The following is a 17,729-nucleotide window of genomic DNA, read 5'->3' on the forward strand; positions in this document are numbered from 1 at the left end:
CGGATGTCCGTATGAAACTGAAATCGAACGTAATTTGGTTTGTCTGGTGCATTCGATGCATTTGGGACAGTCGATAAGATAAAAAGGGTGATCTCATCGTTTTCTAGGAATAATGCCCTACTTCAACGAAACCTGCCACTGGGCTAGGTGTTTAATGCAATTTTATTTTTGACTGTTGCTCGAGTCAAAATCTCGATAATCTGGCGATAGCGATTATCTATCATTTGGCACACCCAAAATTTTTCTTTATTTTCTCCTAAAAAATAAAGAAAATAAAATTTCATCGAAATAGGCGACATGACGAATAAAACCTTTATCATATTCTTTGAATGGTGCCTGTCAACAAACAGGTTCCTAAAAAGTATACGGTACGGTTCGGATGCCTTATCTTTAGGAATCTTTTCTTTCCGCATCCGAAGTAAGAAATTTTTTAACAAATGTAACGTAGGTTTGCGTTTGGAATGCGTCATGTTGAAGCTTTTTAATATAATAACAATACGATGCGCAAATTGTATTTCATACACCATCCTGCCACCGATCATATCGTAAGCACGTGGGCCACTCGGCCATTATTACTGGGGCTGGTCGGTGCTGGTGCTGGCAAGGACGTGGATTTGCATGCTCTTGGTCGAGTTGTAGATCTGACCGGGCGGGAACGGCTGCAGCCGGGAGTGGGTGTCATTTTTCGACTTGTTCGCCGAGATGTACTTCGATAGGCGGATGTTGGGCAGGGGTAGGAAGCCGGCGGTTAGCGGCAGTACATCCAGCGTGATGCTGTGGCTTTCGACCTCCTCCATCGAAATGACACCTGGATGGGGAGAGTTGAAAAGAATAGTAGGGAAGACGTTGCACACGAATGTTAGTTTTGCTATTGTTATACCAACTTCTTAGTTCCGATCATGTAAACCTTATCTTATTTTAAAATGTTTTCGGCGGTTTTAAAATGAACGACCGTAACGTTGGCGTAATGACCGTCTTCGGTCATGCCTACTTGGCTTACTAGACTTTTTCGCTTAGTGTACGTCGATAGTCAATCTTAATTCTTCTTTCGTATCGCCATCTGCCGATAGCATGCTGGACTGTAGAACGTGTTCGCCCAACTATGTCACCAACTTTTTGTATTGAATATCCTTTGCTATACAGTGCAAGAATTCGTTTCCTCAATTCAACGCCAGTTTCCTGTCTTGACTCTTCCATTTAGCAACAAAATTGAAAACTCCAAGAAAGTTACGTGTGAAACAAGTCTGCAAGCTGCCCTGAACCCTATATGTCATAATTACCTAGGCCTACTTGATCAGTATCAAGAAATTTCCAGATGAACTAGATGGTGTACCACATGGTACTTTATACTGTATATACAGTTGCTCCCAAAAGTGAAGGTACAGTGTCGATTTGATCGTTCAACAATTCACAGCACAAACTTTCCAGGTGGATTGTTTTAAACCTACCTGCCGTACGCCCAACAACGGCCCACATGTTCTGGTCGGCCAGCACCTCGTACATCAGATCGCCGTACGGATTGTCATGTACTTTGGTGATGCGTAGATTCAGATGGCAGACGGAGTTCACGCGGCAAAGCTCTTGCGGTTCCACCTTCGCGCAGATCGTAAACAGGGTCGTGTAGTCCATCACGTCGAACGTGACGCTGTACGGTAGGTAGTGGCGTCGTTCCTCTGGCAGCCCAGCGTCGGCAAAGCGCATTTGAAACACCACCTGCACCAGGGGCAGCTCCGCTTCCGCTTTAAGTGCCTCCACCTGGAACTCGTACAGGTACGAAATAGAGAGCGCTTTGCTCATGACCGTTTCCTGCTGCTCGGGCGGATTAATGTCGATGATGGTGACGCCCTCGGCGGCGCACGTCATGCGCACATCGCGCAACATCAGCCGATAGTCGCTGACACCCTTCAGCACGACCTGCAGGAACTTGCGGGCCCCGGATGAGTGTAGCCGACAGGAGGCAATTAGGGCGGGCATAAAGTGCAGCGGGATGGAAATTTCGTTCCGGCTCCAGGGCACCGCCAGAGATACCTTTTGCTCGATCGCACGTTCCTCCCGCTTGCCGGGCAGCTCACAGATCGCCTCGAGTGCGATCGTGCGCTTTTCGAACGGCGCAAAATTCAGCAACGGAACAATCAGTTCCTTTTCGAACGCCGGCTGCTCCCGTTGCTCACCGGCTGGTAGTCTCATTTTGAGGTTCTTCGAGCAGCGCATCGTGGCAGTGGCATCCTTCGGAAAGCGAAAACTTCCAGCGGAGATAATCAGCTCAACCGCTTGCTCAACGCCGGCCACCAGATTGACGAAGTTCAACGACGCAACGGAGGCTTTGGTGATGGTTTCGAAGTTGGACAGCTTCACCGAGAGTGATTCCGAGAGAAATTCTACCGTTTCTACCTGCACCGACAGCTGCCGGAAGCTCCACGTTCCCACGCGCGTGGCTTTGGCTTTCAGCGTGATCGTGTTACGGCCGGGCTGCAGGATGAGCCTCTGCTCGCTCGCTAGACAATGGGTAAAGTCCGACCGCTGCGTAGGGGAGATCTTGCGCCGCGTGCTGCTACTCCGACGGACCGGTTGCTTCGTGCGATTGTCACACGCCACCGATGATCCGGCTAGCGTGTTGTCCTGTTTGTAGTCGAGATGGAGTATAATGGGGAGCTGTGCGCCAACATCTTTTGTCCCTTGGACACCCACCGCAGCCGGGGTGGCGTCGAGACTTTGCTTGGCGTTCATTTCGAAGGACAGTAGTACCTGGTCAGCGATCAGCTCACGGGGGAAGTTACTTTCTAGGTCGAGCGTCACCAGGATGAAGTCATCCTGCACGATCGAAACACTGTCCAGCTCTATGGAAACCACCCGGAAGTGGTCCTCCAGGGTATTGATTACGCTGAGCGCATTTATATCGATATTGCGGATGTTCTGCAGTGTCCTTAGCGATTTACTAAATTCGTCGAAATAGAACGTGCGCACGAGTAGCTCCAGATCGGGACAGCAAGCGATCGCACTGCACGTTTTCGTATAGTTTACGTTGTCCTCCATCTTGCGATAGCACGAGGCCAGATCGAGCAGCGTTTGGCTGGCCAGGTAGTGCCAATTTTCCGTCTTCAGTTCGCGCAACACGTCCGTGAAGAAGTTGACCGCTTTCTGCGGTTCGTTGAGGGTGATGTAGAAGTTTCCCAGGTCCAATCCCACCAATCGGGCCGATCGCAACCGGGACACGTGCTTGTACGTGCTGATCGCCAACTCGCTCAGCTCGAGGTAAAGCTTCCTGAATGCCTGATTCGAACCGAGCGCTTCCTTTAGCGTATCGGTGGCCGATTTTTTCGGCTTACGTGCGGGTGAGTGAGTCGCCTGTTTGGTGCCAAGCTCCGGCTCGAGCCGACCCGCCCCACCGTTACCCAGCTCGGGTAAGCTATCGCCCATACCGGCCGAAAGATGCACAACCGTGTGCAGCTGCTCGGAGGTTGGCACGAACCCGGGCAGCAGCCCGCACTGTTTGCCGAGACCGTACAGTTTCTCTTTGGCCAGGTTCCAGATGGGTGCCGAAAATTGAGAGCACTTGTAGATATCCTTCGATTCCTGCACCTTGTCGCACAGGTTAAGCACCTCGAGAGCGCACACAAACTCCCAGCAGGCCATGGCTCCCTCGGGTGTGTCCAGCTTAAGAGCTTCGATTTCACGCAGCGTAGAAAACAGGAACGGAAGCAACCTTTCAGCGATTTCCCACGGCTTTCCGGCCGCATCCAACAGAACGCACTGCCGCTCGAACAGATACGAACGGAACTCGAGCAGTGTCACGTTGCCAGCGATGATCTTTTCGCGCGTCTCACGCATTTTAGCCGCATTCAGCGATATGCCGTGGAACGCGTTCAGCGGTTGTTCGAATATGTGCAGCCACTTTTGCTTCTCCCCGAACACGGTGTTGAGGATAAATTGGGAGAACATTGCATCCAGCTCGTCGTACTGCACCAGCGCCTCCGGGTACTGGCCGAGCATTTCCAGCACGAACGCCAGCTGCTCCTGCAGGACAAAGTAATCGATAAAACTCCAGTTCTCCTGTATGCGATTCTCCCGGTTCGTACGAATCAGTTCCTCGTACTTTACGATGGTTTTGTTGTATCCGGTCAGCATCAGGTGACGAATGCGCTGCAGCAGACAGCGGAACGATTCCGTTGCTTTCATCTCAAACTTGGCCGGATTCAGCACCGACAGACAGCGGTCGCCGTTCTTCGATGCAAAATCGAGCCGTATCTTGTCGAGCACGGTCGTGCGCGGGAGTATGTTTTTCGACTTCTTCATATCCAACGTTTCCAACAGCAGGATCATCCAGTCCGTGACGTTGTAGTTGTTGAGCACCTTGAGCCATTGGTCGATTTCTTCCTTCACCGAGCCCCGGTACGCCTCGACGTCGCTACACTCCGTCACGTAGATATGCAGCACGGGATGATCCACAATGTTCCACCGCCCATCCTTGAACTTTTCCAGCGCGGTCTGATCGAACGGTTTAAAGGTGGCTTCCACACGCACATTCTTCACCGGGCGCCCGTACGACCGCTTCCATTCGGCCGTGTCGGATGGAAGGGCCGCGACAATGTGCGGTTCCAGTGTTTTGAAAATACGCACATCGCCTGAATCTGGAAGAGGGACGCACGCAAGGGTATATTGTTTACGTGGTCATCCAAAAAAAATGGGACCAAGCCGTCCTACTTACACGTCAGTATAGGTTTGCAGTTCATTTTCGGCCGCTCCTAATGCCGTGAGGCGTTGAAAAACATCCACAGTACCGAGATACAACGTAAAATTCGACGCCACTAGTGGTGGCGAATTTTCTAGTGAACAATTAAACACATTTTAACACCCTGCACGATGGGAGGATCACTTGTTTTGATTTCTACTTGCACTTTCTCCCGAGTAAATGTGTGAGCCTGTTTACACGATGCAACCTACCAACTGGTCGGTAGCTCTGCAGCACATTTTTTACCGCGTGACTACATCAAGCGTACCATACCAAAAAACGGATGCGGTCAGGTGTCAAAAACCGATTTTCCTGTCAGAATCAACCGATGTCCCGCTAGGCGATTTCGAGCAAATCGTCCCAAAAAAATGTCCTAACCGCTTGGCAGCTCGAAATATCGTCTTTTGAATCGAAAGATTCGACTCCCGGTAGGGATTCAGTTCCCCACCACTAGTCTGTTGTGCTGTGAGTGAAATAAGCCCTATTGGTACATCGGTTGTCATGTTCGTTGTAAACAAAACAAAACGGCGTTTAAAAACAGTGGAACGATGGAGTTCGCGAAGAAAAAGTGCGGAATTTGTGGCGCCGGTGGTTCAAACCTGCGTCCCAACCTAGTGACGCTCAAGACCAAGTTCTCGGGGACAACTGTGTACCAGCTGATGGAACGCTTCATCGAATATGATCTGTCGGAGTTGGGCACCGACATGGCCGAATCTGCTGCCTGCAACGAGTGCTACGCGAAACTGAACGATTACGATGCTGCTTACACGAAAGCACTTATTATACAGAAAGAACTGCTGGATCTCTTGAAAAACAGCCCACTGGGAATTGCCCCGGACTTGGAGGTTCTGGATTACTATGAATACGAAGAAGAAATGGACAGCGACTCGCAAGTTCCCTTGCGCGAAGTCGACAAAGTTGAAAAAGAAAATGATGATCCGCAACCAAAGTCACTTCGTTCGGAAGAAGCGGGTGGTGCAACATTACTCTTGCAGGGACAGCTTAACGCTGAAGAATCAACCCCGTCTTCCGGAGTTAGCTGGAAGTGTAACGCATGTGGACAGCAGTTTAAAAATCTAAGCGAAATGCAAGAACATAAACATTTGAAAGTTGAAAACGACAGCGATGATACGAATGAGCCTGACCTTTCAATTGAATCTCTACAGTCGCCCTATCAGGATGAGACCGGCGATATCATGGAGGAATCGGACGATATTCAATATGACACAGCGGATGATGGTCCGGCGGCAGCATTTATCATTGAAAAACTTGATGAAGAGGACATCGAAAGTTTGGAAGAACTGCCAGCTAAAACTAAACGGTCAAGAGAGTGTTATTATTGTGACGAGTTTTTCTCTTTTCAAGAATCTTTCAAGGTTGGAAAAGGTTGAATGCTTGTTAAAAGCTGTTTAGATTACTCTGTTTTTTCTTCTTTTATTTCGCAGGAGCATATGGACACTGTACATTCCATGGAGAATGGGCAACACAAATGTAAAATCTGTGGCTTCTTGGCAAAAACGCGGGCCGCACTATGCAATCATTTTTCAACCCATTTCCGGGCACCCATAAAATGTAAGATATGTCAGAAGGAGTTCCACCAAAAAGCAACACTCGTCAGACATATGGCTATTCACACGCGCAAGACGGCATACAGTTGTAAATTGTGTGACAAAAGCTACATCCACTACTCGTCCTACTACATGCATCAGCTGGCGCACCACAATATCAGGTCGAAGAAATGCGAAATTTGTGGCTATGAGCTACGATCAACTTCGCATCTCAAGCGACACATGAGGGTAAGTTCGAACAACGAGAGGGATATAGAACGCCCGCCAAACGTGGTACTATTTTTTCTGTGTTTTATTTTTCTTTTCAGACACACTCGGGAGAAAAACCATTCGAATGTCCTGAGTGTGGACAAAAGTTTTCCCAAAGGTAAGTCTGCTAGCGAGAAGCTAACATCGTATCGAGCTCATCGTTTATGATCCCAATTTCAGATACAACATGATAACGCATTTGAATGGCCATAAAGGAATAACGCGCAAAACAGCCAGAACATTCATTTGCAAACTGTGCGATAAAAGATCCGACCGCAAGATGATGCTGAGACAACATTTGCAGGTAGAACATGGTATTTCGAGCGAAACAGAGTTAGAGAAATCAATGCAGGTTGACATTGCTGGGACGTAAATAAATGAAATCACAACTAGACGACACAGTTTGGTTCACAAAGGGTTTAGAAAACAGAAAATCTTTAAAAGCCCCGCCGGTTCCGGACGATATATTTCAAAATATAGAGGTAAGAGGTTAATGACTTCAAATGAAGCAGAATTAGTCACGTGGATCTTTCTGCCTATTTTGTATCAATGTTTTTCTGTCGAATCTAATTAAAAAAAAAAAAAAGTTATTGGCGAACATAAATTTCGCCAATCTAGAAAAATATACCATACCGAACAAATACCATTACATAGAAAACTAAATCAGTAATTAAATTGTAATTGTTTATATGGTAAGAAGTTGTTTATGTTATTCCTTTTCCATTTTTGCCTCTTAGTTCTAAGTTGTTGAAATCGTAAAATGAAGTAATATACAAATCATCTGGATATAACCAATTTTTTCATATCATCTGACCATCGAAGTGCAGCTTACCAAGTCAATCTTCTACTTCTGTCGGTATACCAGTTAACTTTTTAATCATGTGCGACAATAACAAATTGAGGAGCACTAAGGTTGACGTCTTCTACGAGAATTCACGTACTGTTTCGAAAGGCATTTGAGTCCCCATGACCTGTTAAACTGCCTTACAATGCTCCAATACTAAAATGTATTATAAAATTAATTGTAGAAATCGATACCCACAAGGATTAACAACCGTTTAAGTTTAAGTCACACAACATTTATTGGTTTTAAAGAAATATGCTTGGGGATATTTCTACGGAAAAGTTAATGGTATGTTACTTTGAAATTGGAATATTCATTTAGTCCATTCAGAGAAAACCTTTGTATAACAGACGTTGGAAGTCTTCACACTTTATCTTCATAATCGATAGAGATAAGTGCTTTGATAAGCGTACGTGGATGCCACTAATGGCAATGGCGTATCATTTTCACCCCAAAAAACGATCAGTGCGCGTTTAGTCTTGGGCGTGGTACATGAGTGGTCTCAAAGCAATGGATAGTGATTGGAATACGGAAACTTACCGGACAGTTCCCCAGGTGGAACTGGGCGAGAAGGTGGAGGTGGGTAGTGTAGGGATTGAGCCATTATCACTTACCGGAACAATGTAAGGTTATTGACAAAAGATGCCGTAATTGTCATGTCATCGGTCACATTGAACGCGCGTGCAAAGAATCTTTTCGGAAGCGCAACGACACAGATGGGAATAACCCGTCTCAGAATATGGAGCCACGAAAAATCGCGGCGGTTACTGACGATTCTGGCCAAGGAGAGGAGGAACTGATTGAAACTAAGCAGTCTATTTTACCTAGAATGGTGTACACGGAGGAGAGCCAACAAGTTACTAATTCTCTACACACTCCGGTGGAGGAAGTTAAGGAAAATATCCTAGTTAACATGGTTAACCGCAACAGTACGAATGAGGAGATTATAGTTGGAAAAATAGCAGGTTTTTCCGTAAGCTTTTTAATAGATTCCGGAGCAGATGTCAATACAGTAGACGGAAATACATTTGAATGCTTAAAGAACAATGATATTTTCAACTTGAAGGAAGGTACGGACCGACAGCTGAAAGCGTACGGTGTAAAGGAAGAGATCCAAGTGCAAGCCTCCTTCGTGGCCGAACTATTCATTTCCGAAGATCGACCACGATTGCTGGAGAAATTTTACGTCATTCCAGGGGGACGAGCACTATTGAGCCGGGATACAGCACTAAGGTACAGCGTCCTACAACTCGGAATGAATATTCCAGTGATAGGTTATCATGATGAATATCGCTTACTCCCGGGAGAGATTTTTGCCATCGCTGTCGAGCATGAGTTTCCCAAATTTAACATAGCTCCAGTAATGTTGCACTACGACAAGAGCTTACCACCGTCTCGAAACATATTCACCAGTATCCCTCCAGCATTTAAGCTCGAAACGGAGAAACGTTTAGATGATCTACTTTCTACGGGAATCATAGAGCGAGTTACCAAAGACATGGAGAAATCGTTTTGTTCTTCGTTGTTGGTTGTTCCTAAAGGAAAAAATGACATTCGTCTCGTCGTAGACCTAAGAGGTCCTAACAAGAACATAATCAGAACCCCATTCAGGATGCCAACCTTCGAAGCAATATTATCGAAATTGAACGGCGCTTCGTGGTTTTCGACGATAGATTTAACAAGCGCGTTTTTTCACGTTGAACTTCACGAGGATTGCAGACATCTAACGAATTTTTTCGCCGGAACGGGAACATATCGGTTTAAAAGATTACCCTTCGGACTTTGCAACTCACCGGATATTTTTCAAGAACTGTTGCAAACAGTAGTCCTGGAAGAATGCCCAGGTGTATTGAATTACTTGGATGATATTTTAATTTTTGGTGGTTCGAAAGAAGAGCACGATAATCATTTGAAGTTAGCACTTCAACGATTGAAGGACCATAACGTCCGACTAAACCAGAAAAATGCGTATTCGGAGCTAGAACCGTCAAGTTTTTAGGTTTTAATTTGTCTGGTGACGGTTGGAGGATCGAAGAGGACAAAAAAAGAGCCATCAAGAATTTTCGAAGACCTGAGAATTTATCGGAGGTTAAGAGCTTTTTAGGGCTGATGACTTTCGTAGAACGCTTCATACCTAAACGGGCTGATAAAACCGAAAAACTCCGATTGCTCACCAGTTCTAATAACTTCTACTGGACAGACGAGGAGGAGCGAGAATTTCAATTTTTGAAAAACGAAGCACTAAACTATATAACCAAACTCGGCTATTTTGATCTAAAAGACGAAACTGAATTATACGTTGATGCATCTCCTACAGGGCTTGGAGCCGTATTAATACAATTCAACGAAGAAGGTAGCCCAAGGATAATAGCATGCGCATCAAAGACACTTACACCCTCTGAACAGAGATATCCTCAAACGCAGAAGGAGGCGCTGGCAATTGTTTGGAGCGTAGAACGATTTACTTATTACTTATTGAACAAATATTTCGTTATTCGAACCGACTCCGAAGCTAACGAATTTATATTTAATGGAACACATCGTATGGGCAGACGAGCGGTGACACGTGCAGAAGCATGGGCCCTTAGGTTACTTCCTTATCATTTCAATGTTAAAAGAGTTCCAGGTCACCTAAATGTTGCGGATGCTTTGTCAAGATTGATTAGCAAATCACAAGAAGATGACGAGTTTGACGAAGACAACGAAAAGCACCTGCTATATTCTTTAAACGGCGGCAACATGAGTATCTCTTGGATGGAAATTCAGATTGCATCCGAAGCAGACGAAGAACTAGTTGCTGTAAGGGCAGGAATCCAGTCCGGAAAGTGGCCTAAAAGTCTGCGTCGTTTTGAGTCGGAAGCAAAGAATCTTAGAAGTTTGGATCCCATCGTATTCAAGGATGACTTAATAGTTTTACCATCAAAGCTGCGTTCTACAGCATTGGAAGCGGCACATCGTGGGCACGTCGATTGTGGAGCAACAAAACGAATCCTTCGAGAATTTTTTTGGTGGCCAAACATGTCAAAAGAGGCTGCAAACTTTGTGAATAATTGCGAGACGTGCATCGTTATTTCGAAAAGAAACCCACCCATCCCGCTTTCCAGTAGACATATGCCAAACGGGCCATGGGAAATTCTGCAAGTAGATTTTTTGTCTTTGCAAGGATACGGATCAGGAGAATTCCTGATAACCGTCGATATTTATTCTCGCTATTTGCATATTTCGGAGATGAGGAAAACGGATACCCAAAGTACCAACGCTGCGCTTTGCAAGGTTTTTACAATTTGGGGCCTGCCTCTTATAATACAGAGTGACAATGGTCCACCATTCCAGAGCTCGGAGTTTAAAGAATACTGGGAAGACAAAGGAGTAAGAATCCGGAAATCCATTCCTCTGAGCGCACAATCGAACGGAGCAGTAGAACGACAAAATCAAGGTATTATTAAAGCAATGGCAGCTGCAAAAGAGGAAGATAGGAATTGGAGAGACGCATTAGAGGAGTATATATACATTCATAATACCCAGAAACACCATTCGCGTCTGGGAGTTACGCCTTTCGAGCTTCTAGTCGGATGGCGATTCCGCGGAACTTTTCCTTGCCTATGGGAGAGTAAGGAGCCACTCGATCGTTCAGATATTAAGGAGACTGATGCCGTTTCTAAACTAATAAGTAAACAATTCGCAGACAAACATCGCGGAGCAAGAGAATCCGATATAACAGTCGGAGATACAGTGGTGCTTGCTATTCCGCAAAGAACAAAAACCGATCCAACATTTTCCAGCGAGAGATATACGGTATTGACAAGAGATGGGGCAAAAGTGGTCATAATAAGCGAATCAGGAGCTAAAATAACCAGAAATGTAAGAGACGTGAAACGCGCCCCGGATCGAGAGAATGTTCAGGAGTCAAACCAAGGAAGCGGCTTAGAGATCAATGGAAAAGCAGTTGACCCTGCAGAAGATAACGAGCATATCAGCGGTAATCTACAAACAAGACCCCGAAGAAAATGTAAGATACCGAATAGATACCAGGATACAGTTATGTATCACGTTTTCGATTAAGAGTAGAGGTAGTGGAGGATGTAGGGATTGAGCCGAGCTAGATGAATATATTGTATAATAATAGTGAACGAATTAATCGAAATTATAAACGAGCGAATTTCGAATGCGAGGAAACGAAAAAAAATTAAAAATGAAATCATTCGCTATATAGTTGGCAATGAAAATTGGAAGAGCGATGGCCTACTACTGAACCGAGATGGATCTGCATATTGAAAAAGATGGAACAAAGTAGACATTGGAAAACGAAATGGATTGAACCATCAGTCTTGTGATTGATTTTGACGAGAGTGGTTGGAGATTGTAAGAATTAAGAGAGGAAAATTTGTCGAATTTGGAAGTTGAAATATATTGGAAAAGAGTAATGATTCGTGGAGATCACGACAGGTAGTAGCAATTGTTTCGGAAACTAAATGTCCAATGTTTAATCGATCATCGCGGGTGGTATTTTGCCTCAGACCAACGACCTGCAGCCGCGGAACGATGACCCGAAACCGAAGAGTCCCCAGGGGAATATGTTCGTACAGAGCATGTTCGATATGACCCTGATAACGGTCAACTTTTGCCAGATTTGCTACATCCTGAAGGTTGGGCCAGGCTTAGGATGGTTGTACTACCTGCTGTTGGGACTTTTTGGGATGTCGCTCGTTTTGCTAGTAAGTATAGACCGTAACGTAACGTCGATCACTGATGACATCACCGTCCTGTTTTTTTTCAGTTTTTGCACGGGTTCATGGGTTTGTTTGGGAGACTTCGATGTAGTAAGCCGCTTCCTAGTGGCTGTTTCAATTGTCTCTACAACGCCTCAATGTTCATGGTGGTGATGGTATATTTAGTGAACCTTGTTGGCAGTGTGCTGATGTTGAAGGAAGCGGAAAATAAGTGCCAGCTCATGTTAGCAAACGTAAAAACTTCGATGAATCCTTTTGAGGCTATGACTACCGCTGATGTATTTTGGGATAGAGGAACCACTACCGCTTCCCCATCGGAATATTAATGGTAGAAATGTTTTTGCTCATAATTAGACAAATGTTTTCAAGCTATCATGTCGTTTTCAAGTATTCCACAGGGTTCTTTTTTGTAATTTTTAAGCCACATTTCGCATTGGAAAAGACTTAAAACATGATAGAGTGCCAAATTGAACGGCATTGGTTTATGAGAGTAGAGTTTCGGTAGGTCGTTATACCTACATTGTACATTTCATTATGTGTATCAAATATGAGCACGAAAAAGTATTCCCAAACGATATAGTATGGACATTATTAAATTGTGGCTATGAGCTTATAAAAATTTTGTAAATTTTTCGACCTGCTTGTTGAAACAAGACTGTGTAGAACAATATAGGCGAAATTTTTAGTTTTTCAAATAATACAACCTAGCTCTGTATTTCTTTTTAAGAAAATAAACTTAAAAGAGTGTCATAATCAGCTGTGCTATTTATGTGTACCCATTTACTAATTGTAAATAGTTACTCCCAGTATCTTGTAAGTGTTTCTAGCAGTGTGAACCTGAATTTTGCTAAAACTGTCTATTGAAGCTAGCTATATTGAACCATATCGATTAAATGACTCCTTTTCACTTTCTAATTTCAATTATCTGACCGTGCAAATAACGAAATAGTAATATTTGAAGAAAGTTTCCCAATATTTCTTGACGCTACAAGTTTGATCAAGCTGCATAAATTTTCCTGACAAAACGCGTGGGCCAAATAGTCAGACTTTTAAACAGTTTTAATGCCACATTGTTTGTATAGGGGTTTAAAAAATACTTAGAATCTGCCTGTACACAATACTTGCAATGGCTTGGTAGTCTGCAATGGTAGTCAACCATTTCTTCGTATTCACTCCGTACAAAGTTTGTCTATCGCATCCTTCTGCAACCGATAGAAATGCCAGCTTTCCGTTTCCGTCATATCCTGGGCCCCCATCCGTCGGTAGAATCGGGTCGCCGGATTCCAGCCCAGCACGTGGAAGTCCAGCCGCGAGCAGCCACTTGCACGGGCGTGTCTTGCCAGCGCCTTGAAGAACTGTTCCCCGTACCCACGGCCACGGTACGCCGGGCGGATGTAGATGTCCTCCAGCGCGAGCGATTTACCCTGCCAGGTCGAGTACGAGTAGTAGCAGATAGCGTATCCGATCAGTTGCCTGTACGATGCGAGAAAAGGATAACGGAAAGTTGGTGGCTGTTTGTTGACATTTGCGCCCAAAAATCCCCATGGTAACGAGAGGTGGCATGGTTTTCTTCGACTTCGGTTTGCGGTACCGTTATTTTTAAAAATGATCTTCAGTTTTTGAGAGTGGTAGTGTTCTGAAAAAAAGCCATAATTTGGTACGCAGGGCAACAAGTACCAGTGAGGGAAATTCTCGATAATACAGCGTTCGCTCACCAATCCTCCGGCTCTTGATGCGGCATTTCAGTTGTGATTTACATTACTTTACTCGTTTTCTTCTTCGTCATGCCTCCCAGCGTTGGCCGTATTGCTTCCCGGTTCACCCGGCACGGCACCAGTCCGGGTGCGGTGGCCAGCCACTTATTAAGTGGAAATAATAATGGGAGGATTCATGGTTAAACATGCCCGCTGATAAGATAACGAGGGCAACCCTCTCGAGCGCTCACGAGGGGAGGTAGCCGTGAGCCTGTGGCCAGTCCGGGTCCAGGCCGTGCTGCATCGTGTTGACATCGGCGACAATGACGCCCGAAACGCGGCGGTAAGAAGAGGACCCACGGCCGTCCCAGAAATGCGCTACACTGTTATCTACAGCTGTGTGGTTTTCGTCTCACACGGATCGCACCATCTCGGCAGGGCAAGCAAAGGCAGTGCAGGGCAAGCAGCCGATGTGCCGATCTGTGCCGACGCGGGAATTGTGCAAACAAGAATCGTCCCTCTGCCCAGCCAGGACGACCACCAAGCGACCCCGGGGCTCGAAGGCGCCCGTGCTGTGCGTGTGTACTTAGGAGCGCGTTGGGGCCGGCTTACTGTGCAAGCGACAGATTGACATCCGTCCGTCCGTCCGTCCGTCCATTCGTCGGTTTAGGATCGCTCGCAATGCCCGCTGGTTGGTGCAGTGGTCGCAGCGATGGTGGGGAAAAATATAGAAAATCAACAAACCCAACTGATAGCCGCATGGAGGACGGCGGGTTCTCTGTCCCACGGTCCCGGGTAGTGTGCGAGGTGGCGGAGGAGAAGAGTGATTAAAAATATGGGCTGGAAAAAAGAAGCAGCCGCAGCAGCAGCCTGCTCTGGAAAACAAAACATGCTCGCGATCGTCCTGCCCGGACAATTCTTATCAGTAGTTGCCCACCCGGGGTCGGTCGGTGGGAGGAATGCACATGGGGTGGGGGAGCATCTTCCATCGATCGAATGGATGAAGCTTTCTGCTGTCCGTCGCGGGCATAATAAATACGGCGAAATGTGCACTCATTCTCTCCAACCTCTGTCCCCCCTCCCCCTTCACGGGGCCAGATCCATGTCCTAGCCGATGACGAACGAAAATTAAACCACCGGCGCTGGTTCTGCGCACAACGCGTATTTATAAATTATGCCTTTACCGGGTTAGAGGTCCCGTGCTGGCAGCGCACGGATCGGATGACGGCACTGACGTTGAGTGGTCCTGATTAGCGTGGCCCTGCGGGTCGCACTGGAGCTCGAGCACGAAACTATGAAACACTGGCCCGTCGCCGGCGACCGCTCCATCGAAGCCGCCGTCCCGCACCAGATCGGCGACCGTGAGCTGCGGTCCGTCCGGCATCTTCTCGAAGTCGGCCAGCTCCTGTGCGAAGCGGGGGTGGATGAGTTTTACGGTCCAGCACAGAGGACGAGTCCCTTCCGGGGAGGTACCTGTATCATGGCGATCACTTCCGGTAGGTCATCCTTAAGCGTTCGTCGTACGAGCACGGCGTTGTCGCGGTTGCAAGTGGCTGTATCCATTGTGTCACCCTTCCTCCGGGCCGAGGCTCACCGCTTGCGTGGTCCTTGGACTGCGTGTATCCCTACCGATCCAACCGTTTCTGCGAACGGCACAAGACTGAACTGCACAAGACCCCGGACAAAACTGGTCCGCCGTCGTTGATAACTGGATGAATTGAGCGGTACTATCAAATTAGTTTGTAAATTAAAATTTTATCTTATCAGTGCACGGCCACGTTCCCTGCCCTGCCCCGCTCCCCTTCCCGTCCCTCACAAACTCACACACACAAGCGCGCTGCGATGTCTACTACTAATCAGCCATTCCCGCGATTACCCGGCACCAACGGGGTTGGTGACGCTCTCCGCCTGGCTGAGGAGGACGCACCCGATGCACCGACCGGCGGTTCGGGGGCTTCGGGACCGTATCAGCGGCATCCCGGGGGCGTCCGCCCCTTGGGCTATCAACAGCTGTTCGGTGACGTACCGGGAGGCGCGATCCGCGATATTCCAACCCGGGGCTGTCCCCGGGAAGTGTCGCGGCGGAAGTGGCTGTTTGTGGCAAATTTGCCACACCGACCTTGGCCACCTGGTTGACGCGTGGCCAGCGCCGCACGGTTTACGTTATCGAAGTCTCAAGTTCAAGCATAGAACGTCGCCCGATGGACGTTATGCAAGCCGCGTTGCGCTTATCACACCTGTTCCGATTGTCTTGCTATCAGTGTGTAGTGTTGTTATCGCCAGAACACGGTCGACACGGAAGGGAGTATGTAAGAGTAGCATAAAAGTAGAAACCGGCTGTTATCGGTACGGTGCTATAATATGGGCAGCCGGCCACCGGAGAGCGCCATTATTAATCAATCATTCTATTTGAGGATTATCAGTGAGAGTTGTTGCACCGACCTGATAGCATTGTCTTTATTTAAACTGGAACCAAGTTTTTAGAATCCAGTACAATTTGTCACAACAAACCGATCTTTTACATATTTATTTTTATTTTTTTGTTTATGATGTAGGAAAAACTAAAACGAAAATAGTTGACCAGTCGATGAACTGGTATGAAATGAGTCAATTTGACTCAACATACATATAGCCTTCTAATTGAGTAATGTTTCCTGAAATGATGAAACAAAATCGTGTATTATGATGAAACAGCATAATTGTGTTGAAGAAGACATATTTACTATTTCTTAGAAAAATGACTTTTGTTTCATTCTTCATGAAGATATTTATTTTAAATTACGGTTATGTCATTAGTTTTTCGACTAATAATCAACAATAAAATAAAACAATATTGGGTCACATTCGTCCCAGCCTCTTTGGATTGATGAACAAAGCGAACAAAACTTTTGATTGATCAAGAGCACAATTTATTATACGATCCGATTTTCCAATTTCAAACCGTCTTCGTTTGTATTTGAGCAAAGAAGTATGAAAAAAAAACCCGGTCCGTCGTGCCGTGCCGAAATGGAAGACAAACACATCAAGAAAGAAACCCGTGTTTGTCCAAATATTTGAAACTGATTCCGTTATCTTAATGACCCGTCTCGTCGTCCTGTGAACAACATCTTCATCGGAAGTGTTCACTCTCGGTGCTTCGGTCAGTTGTAATTGAACGCATGAGCTGCCCGTGTGCGGTTCAAACATCAATGTCGATGCTCCAATCGGACCGTGCACCGTGGGGTATGCTTTTCGTAGAGGTCAATTTAAGAAGAGAAGAAAAAAATCACATAAATTACGGAGTCCATGTTTTTTTTAATAATGAGAAAAAAAGCCACCTATTCGCCTGGAGGATGTCGAAATTCGAAACCATTACACCGTTATCAATATAATATGTGGCCCCGGGGGTACGGACTGTACTGGTTTGCTTTAACGAGTTTTCTAGCTTCGGGCAGTGTTCTTCGAGGGTGTTTTGTTTCTGGTTTGTTTTTTTTTTTTTTTTTTGTATATTTGTAAGCAATAGTCTGTGAATTTTGAATAAATAAAAAACAGTCCGGGTCAAAGAGTCAGCGTTTGAAATGGTTGTTTTAGTTGGTGGTGTAGATGAACATTGGAGCAAAAACATTTTCCGTCCGATGCCCGGCAACGAACAGGAAATGTACCGTATTTTCTTGAAACGTTGTTGATGCCACATTCATGTGCGCCAAGAAAAACTCGCACCGAATGGCATTGAAAAGGGAAGGCGCGTCAAGAGACAACTTCACGCAGTACAGCATCCCTTGTTTCCCGGTGTTTCGTTGTTTTTAAGGACGAACCGTTATTTCTCCATAAAGTTTCTCCACCACTGCAAGGACCACCGGTGGAATTGTTCTCGTAAAGGATGGCAGTGTCCAGGTCGACCGTTTGATGTTTGACTGGATGGAGTGGTGGTAGCGG

At 46.1% G+C, this 17,729-nt stretch overlaps 4 protein-coding genes across 4 annotated transcripts; 2 read left to right on the forward strand and 2 right to left on the reverse strand.

Moving 5' to 3' along the window:
- Nucleotides 1–458: 458 nt before the first annotated feature.
- Nucleotides 459–4,877, reverse strand: LOC131286052 (trafficking protein particle complex subunit 10). Its single transcript, XM_058314914.1, has 3 exons — nucleotides 4,706–4,877; nucleotides 1,449–4,628; nucleotides 459–808 (listed from the first exon to the last, which is right to left on the reverse strand). The coding sequence occupies exons 1-3, from the start codon at nucleotides 4,728–4,730 to the stop codon at nucleotides 573–575; spliced, it is 3,441 nt and encodes a 1,146-aa protein (XP_058170897.1). The 5' UTR covers nucleotides 4,731–4,877; the 3' UTR covers nucleotides 459–572.
- Nucleotides 4,878–5,277: 400 nt separating this feature from the next.
- LOC131284634 (zinc finger protein 107-like) lies at nucleotides 5,278–7,017 on the forward strand. The gene is made up of 4 exons (XM_058313497.1): nucleotides 5,278–6,105; nucleotides 6,175–6,525; nucleotides 6,606–6,664; nucleotides 6,727–7,017. Exons 1-4 carry the CDS (start codon nucleotides 5,278–5,280, stop codon nucleotides 6,917–6,919), a joined length of 1,431 nt encoding a protein of 476 aa, XP_058169480.1. The 3' UTR covers nucleotides 6,920–7,017.
- An 865-nt stretch (nucleotides 7,018–7,882) lies between these two features.
- On the forward strand, nucleotides 7,883–12,446 carry LOC131284635 (uncharacterized). The gene is made up of 3 exons (XM_058313499.1): nucleotides 7,883–7,969; nucleotides 11,908–12,105; nucleotides 12,168–12,446. Exons 1-3 carry the CDS (start codon nucleotides 7,883–7,885, stop codon nucleotides 12,444–12,446), a joined length of 564 nt encoding a protein of 187 aa, XP_058169482.1.
- Nucleotides 12,447–13,289: 843 nt separating this feature from the next.
- On the reverse strand, nucleotides 13,290–15,377 carry LOC131284636 (thialysine N-epsilon-acetyltransferase). The gene is made up of 3 exons (XM_058313500.1): nucleotides 15,288–15,377; nucleotides 14,999–15,219; nucleotides 13,290–13,593 (listed from the first exon to the last, which is right to left on the reverse strand). The coding sequence occupies exons 1-3, from the start codon at nucleotides 15,375–15,377 to the stop codon at nucleotides 13,290–13,292; spliced, it is 615 nt and encodes a 204-aa protein (XP_058169483.1).
- Between the last annotated feature and the right edge of the window lie 2,352 nt (nucleotides 15,378–17,729).

This window comes from Anopheles ziemanni, chromosome 3, assembly GCF_943734765.1.
Source record: "Anopheles ziemanni chromosome 3, idAnoZiCoDA_A2_x.2, whole genome shotgun sequence".
Classification (NCBI taxonomy): domain Eukaryota; kingdom Metazoa; phylum Arthropoda; class Insecta; order Diptera; family Culicidae; genus Anopheles; species Anopheles ziemanni.

Coding starts and splice junctions, on each gene's coding strand:
- LOC131286052 (XM_058314914.1), bottom strand. CDS start 4,730: ATGAACTGCAAACCTATACTGACGT. Junction 4,629..4,705: donor CTGCAAACCTATACTGACGT/GTAAGTAGGACG, acceptor TCCCTCTTCCAG/ATTCAGGCGATGTGCGTATT. Junction 809..1,448: donor CGTTGTTGGGCGTACGGCAG/GTAGGTTTAAAA, acceptor CTCCCCATCCAG/GTGTCATTTCGATGGAGGAG.
- LOC131284634 (XM_058313497.1), top strand. CDS start 5,278: ATGGAGTTCGCGAAGAAAAAGTGCGGAATTTGTGGCGCCGGTGGTTCA. Junction 6,526..6,605: donor ATCTCAAGCGACACATGAGG/GTAAGTTCGAAC, acceptor TTTTCTTTTCAG/ACACACTCGGGAGAAAAACC. Junction 6,665..6,726: donor GGACAAAAGTTTTCCCAAAG/GTAAGTCTGCTA, acceptor TCCCAATTTCAG/ATACAACATGATAACGCATT.
- LOC131284635 (XM_058313499.1), top strand. CDS start 7,883: ATGAGTGGTCTCAAAGCAATGGATAGTGATTGGAATACGGAAACTTAC. Junction 7,970..11,907: donor AACTGGGCGAGAAGGTGGAG/GTGGGTAGTGTA, acceptor ATTTTGCCTCAG/ACCAACGACCTGCAGCCGCG. Junction 12,106..12,167: donor GGATGTCGCTCGTTTTGCTA/GTAAGTATAGAC, acceptor GTTTTTTTTCAG/TTTTTGCACGGGTTCATGGG.
- LOC131284636 (XM_058313500.1), bottom strand. CDS start 15,377: ATGGATACAGCCACTTGCAACCGCGACAACGCCGTGCTCGTACGACGA. Junction 15,220..15,287: donor AAGTGATCGCCATGATACAG/GTACCTCCCCGG, acceptor CGCTTCGCACAG/GAGCTGGCCGACTTCGAGAA. Junction 13,594..14,998: donor AGCACGGGACCTCTAACCCG/GTAAAGGCATAA, acceptor CGCATCGTACAG/GCAACTGATCGGATACGCTA.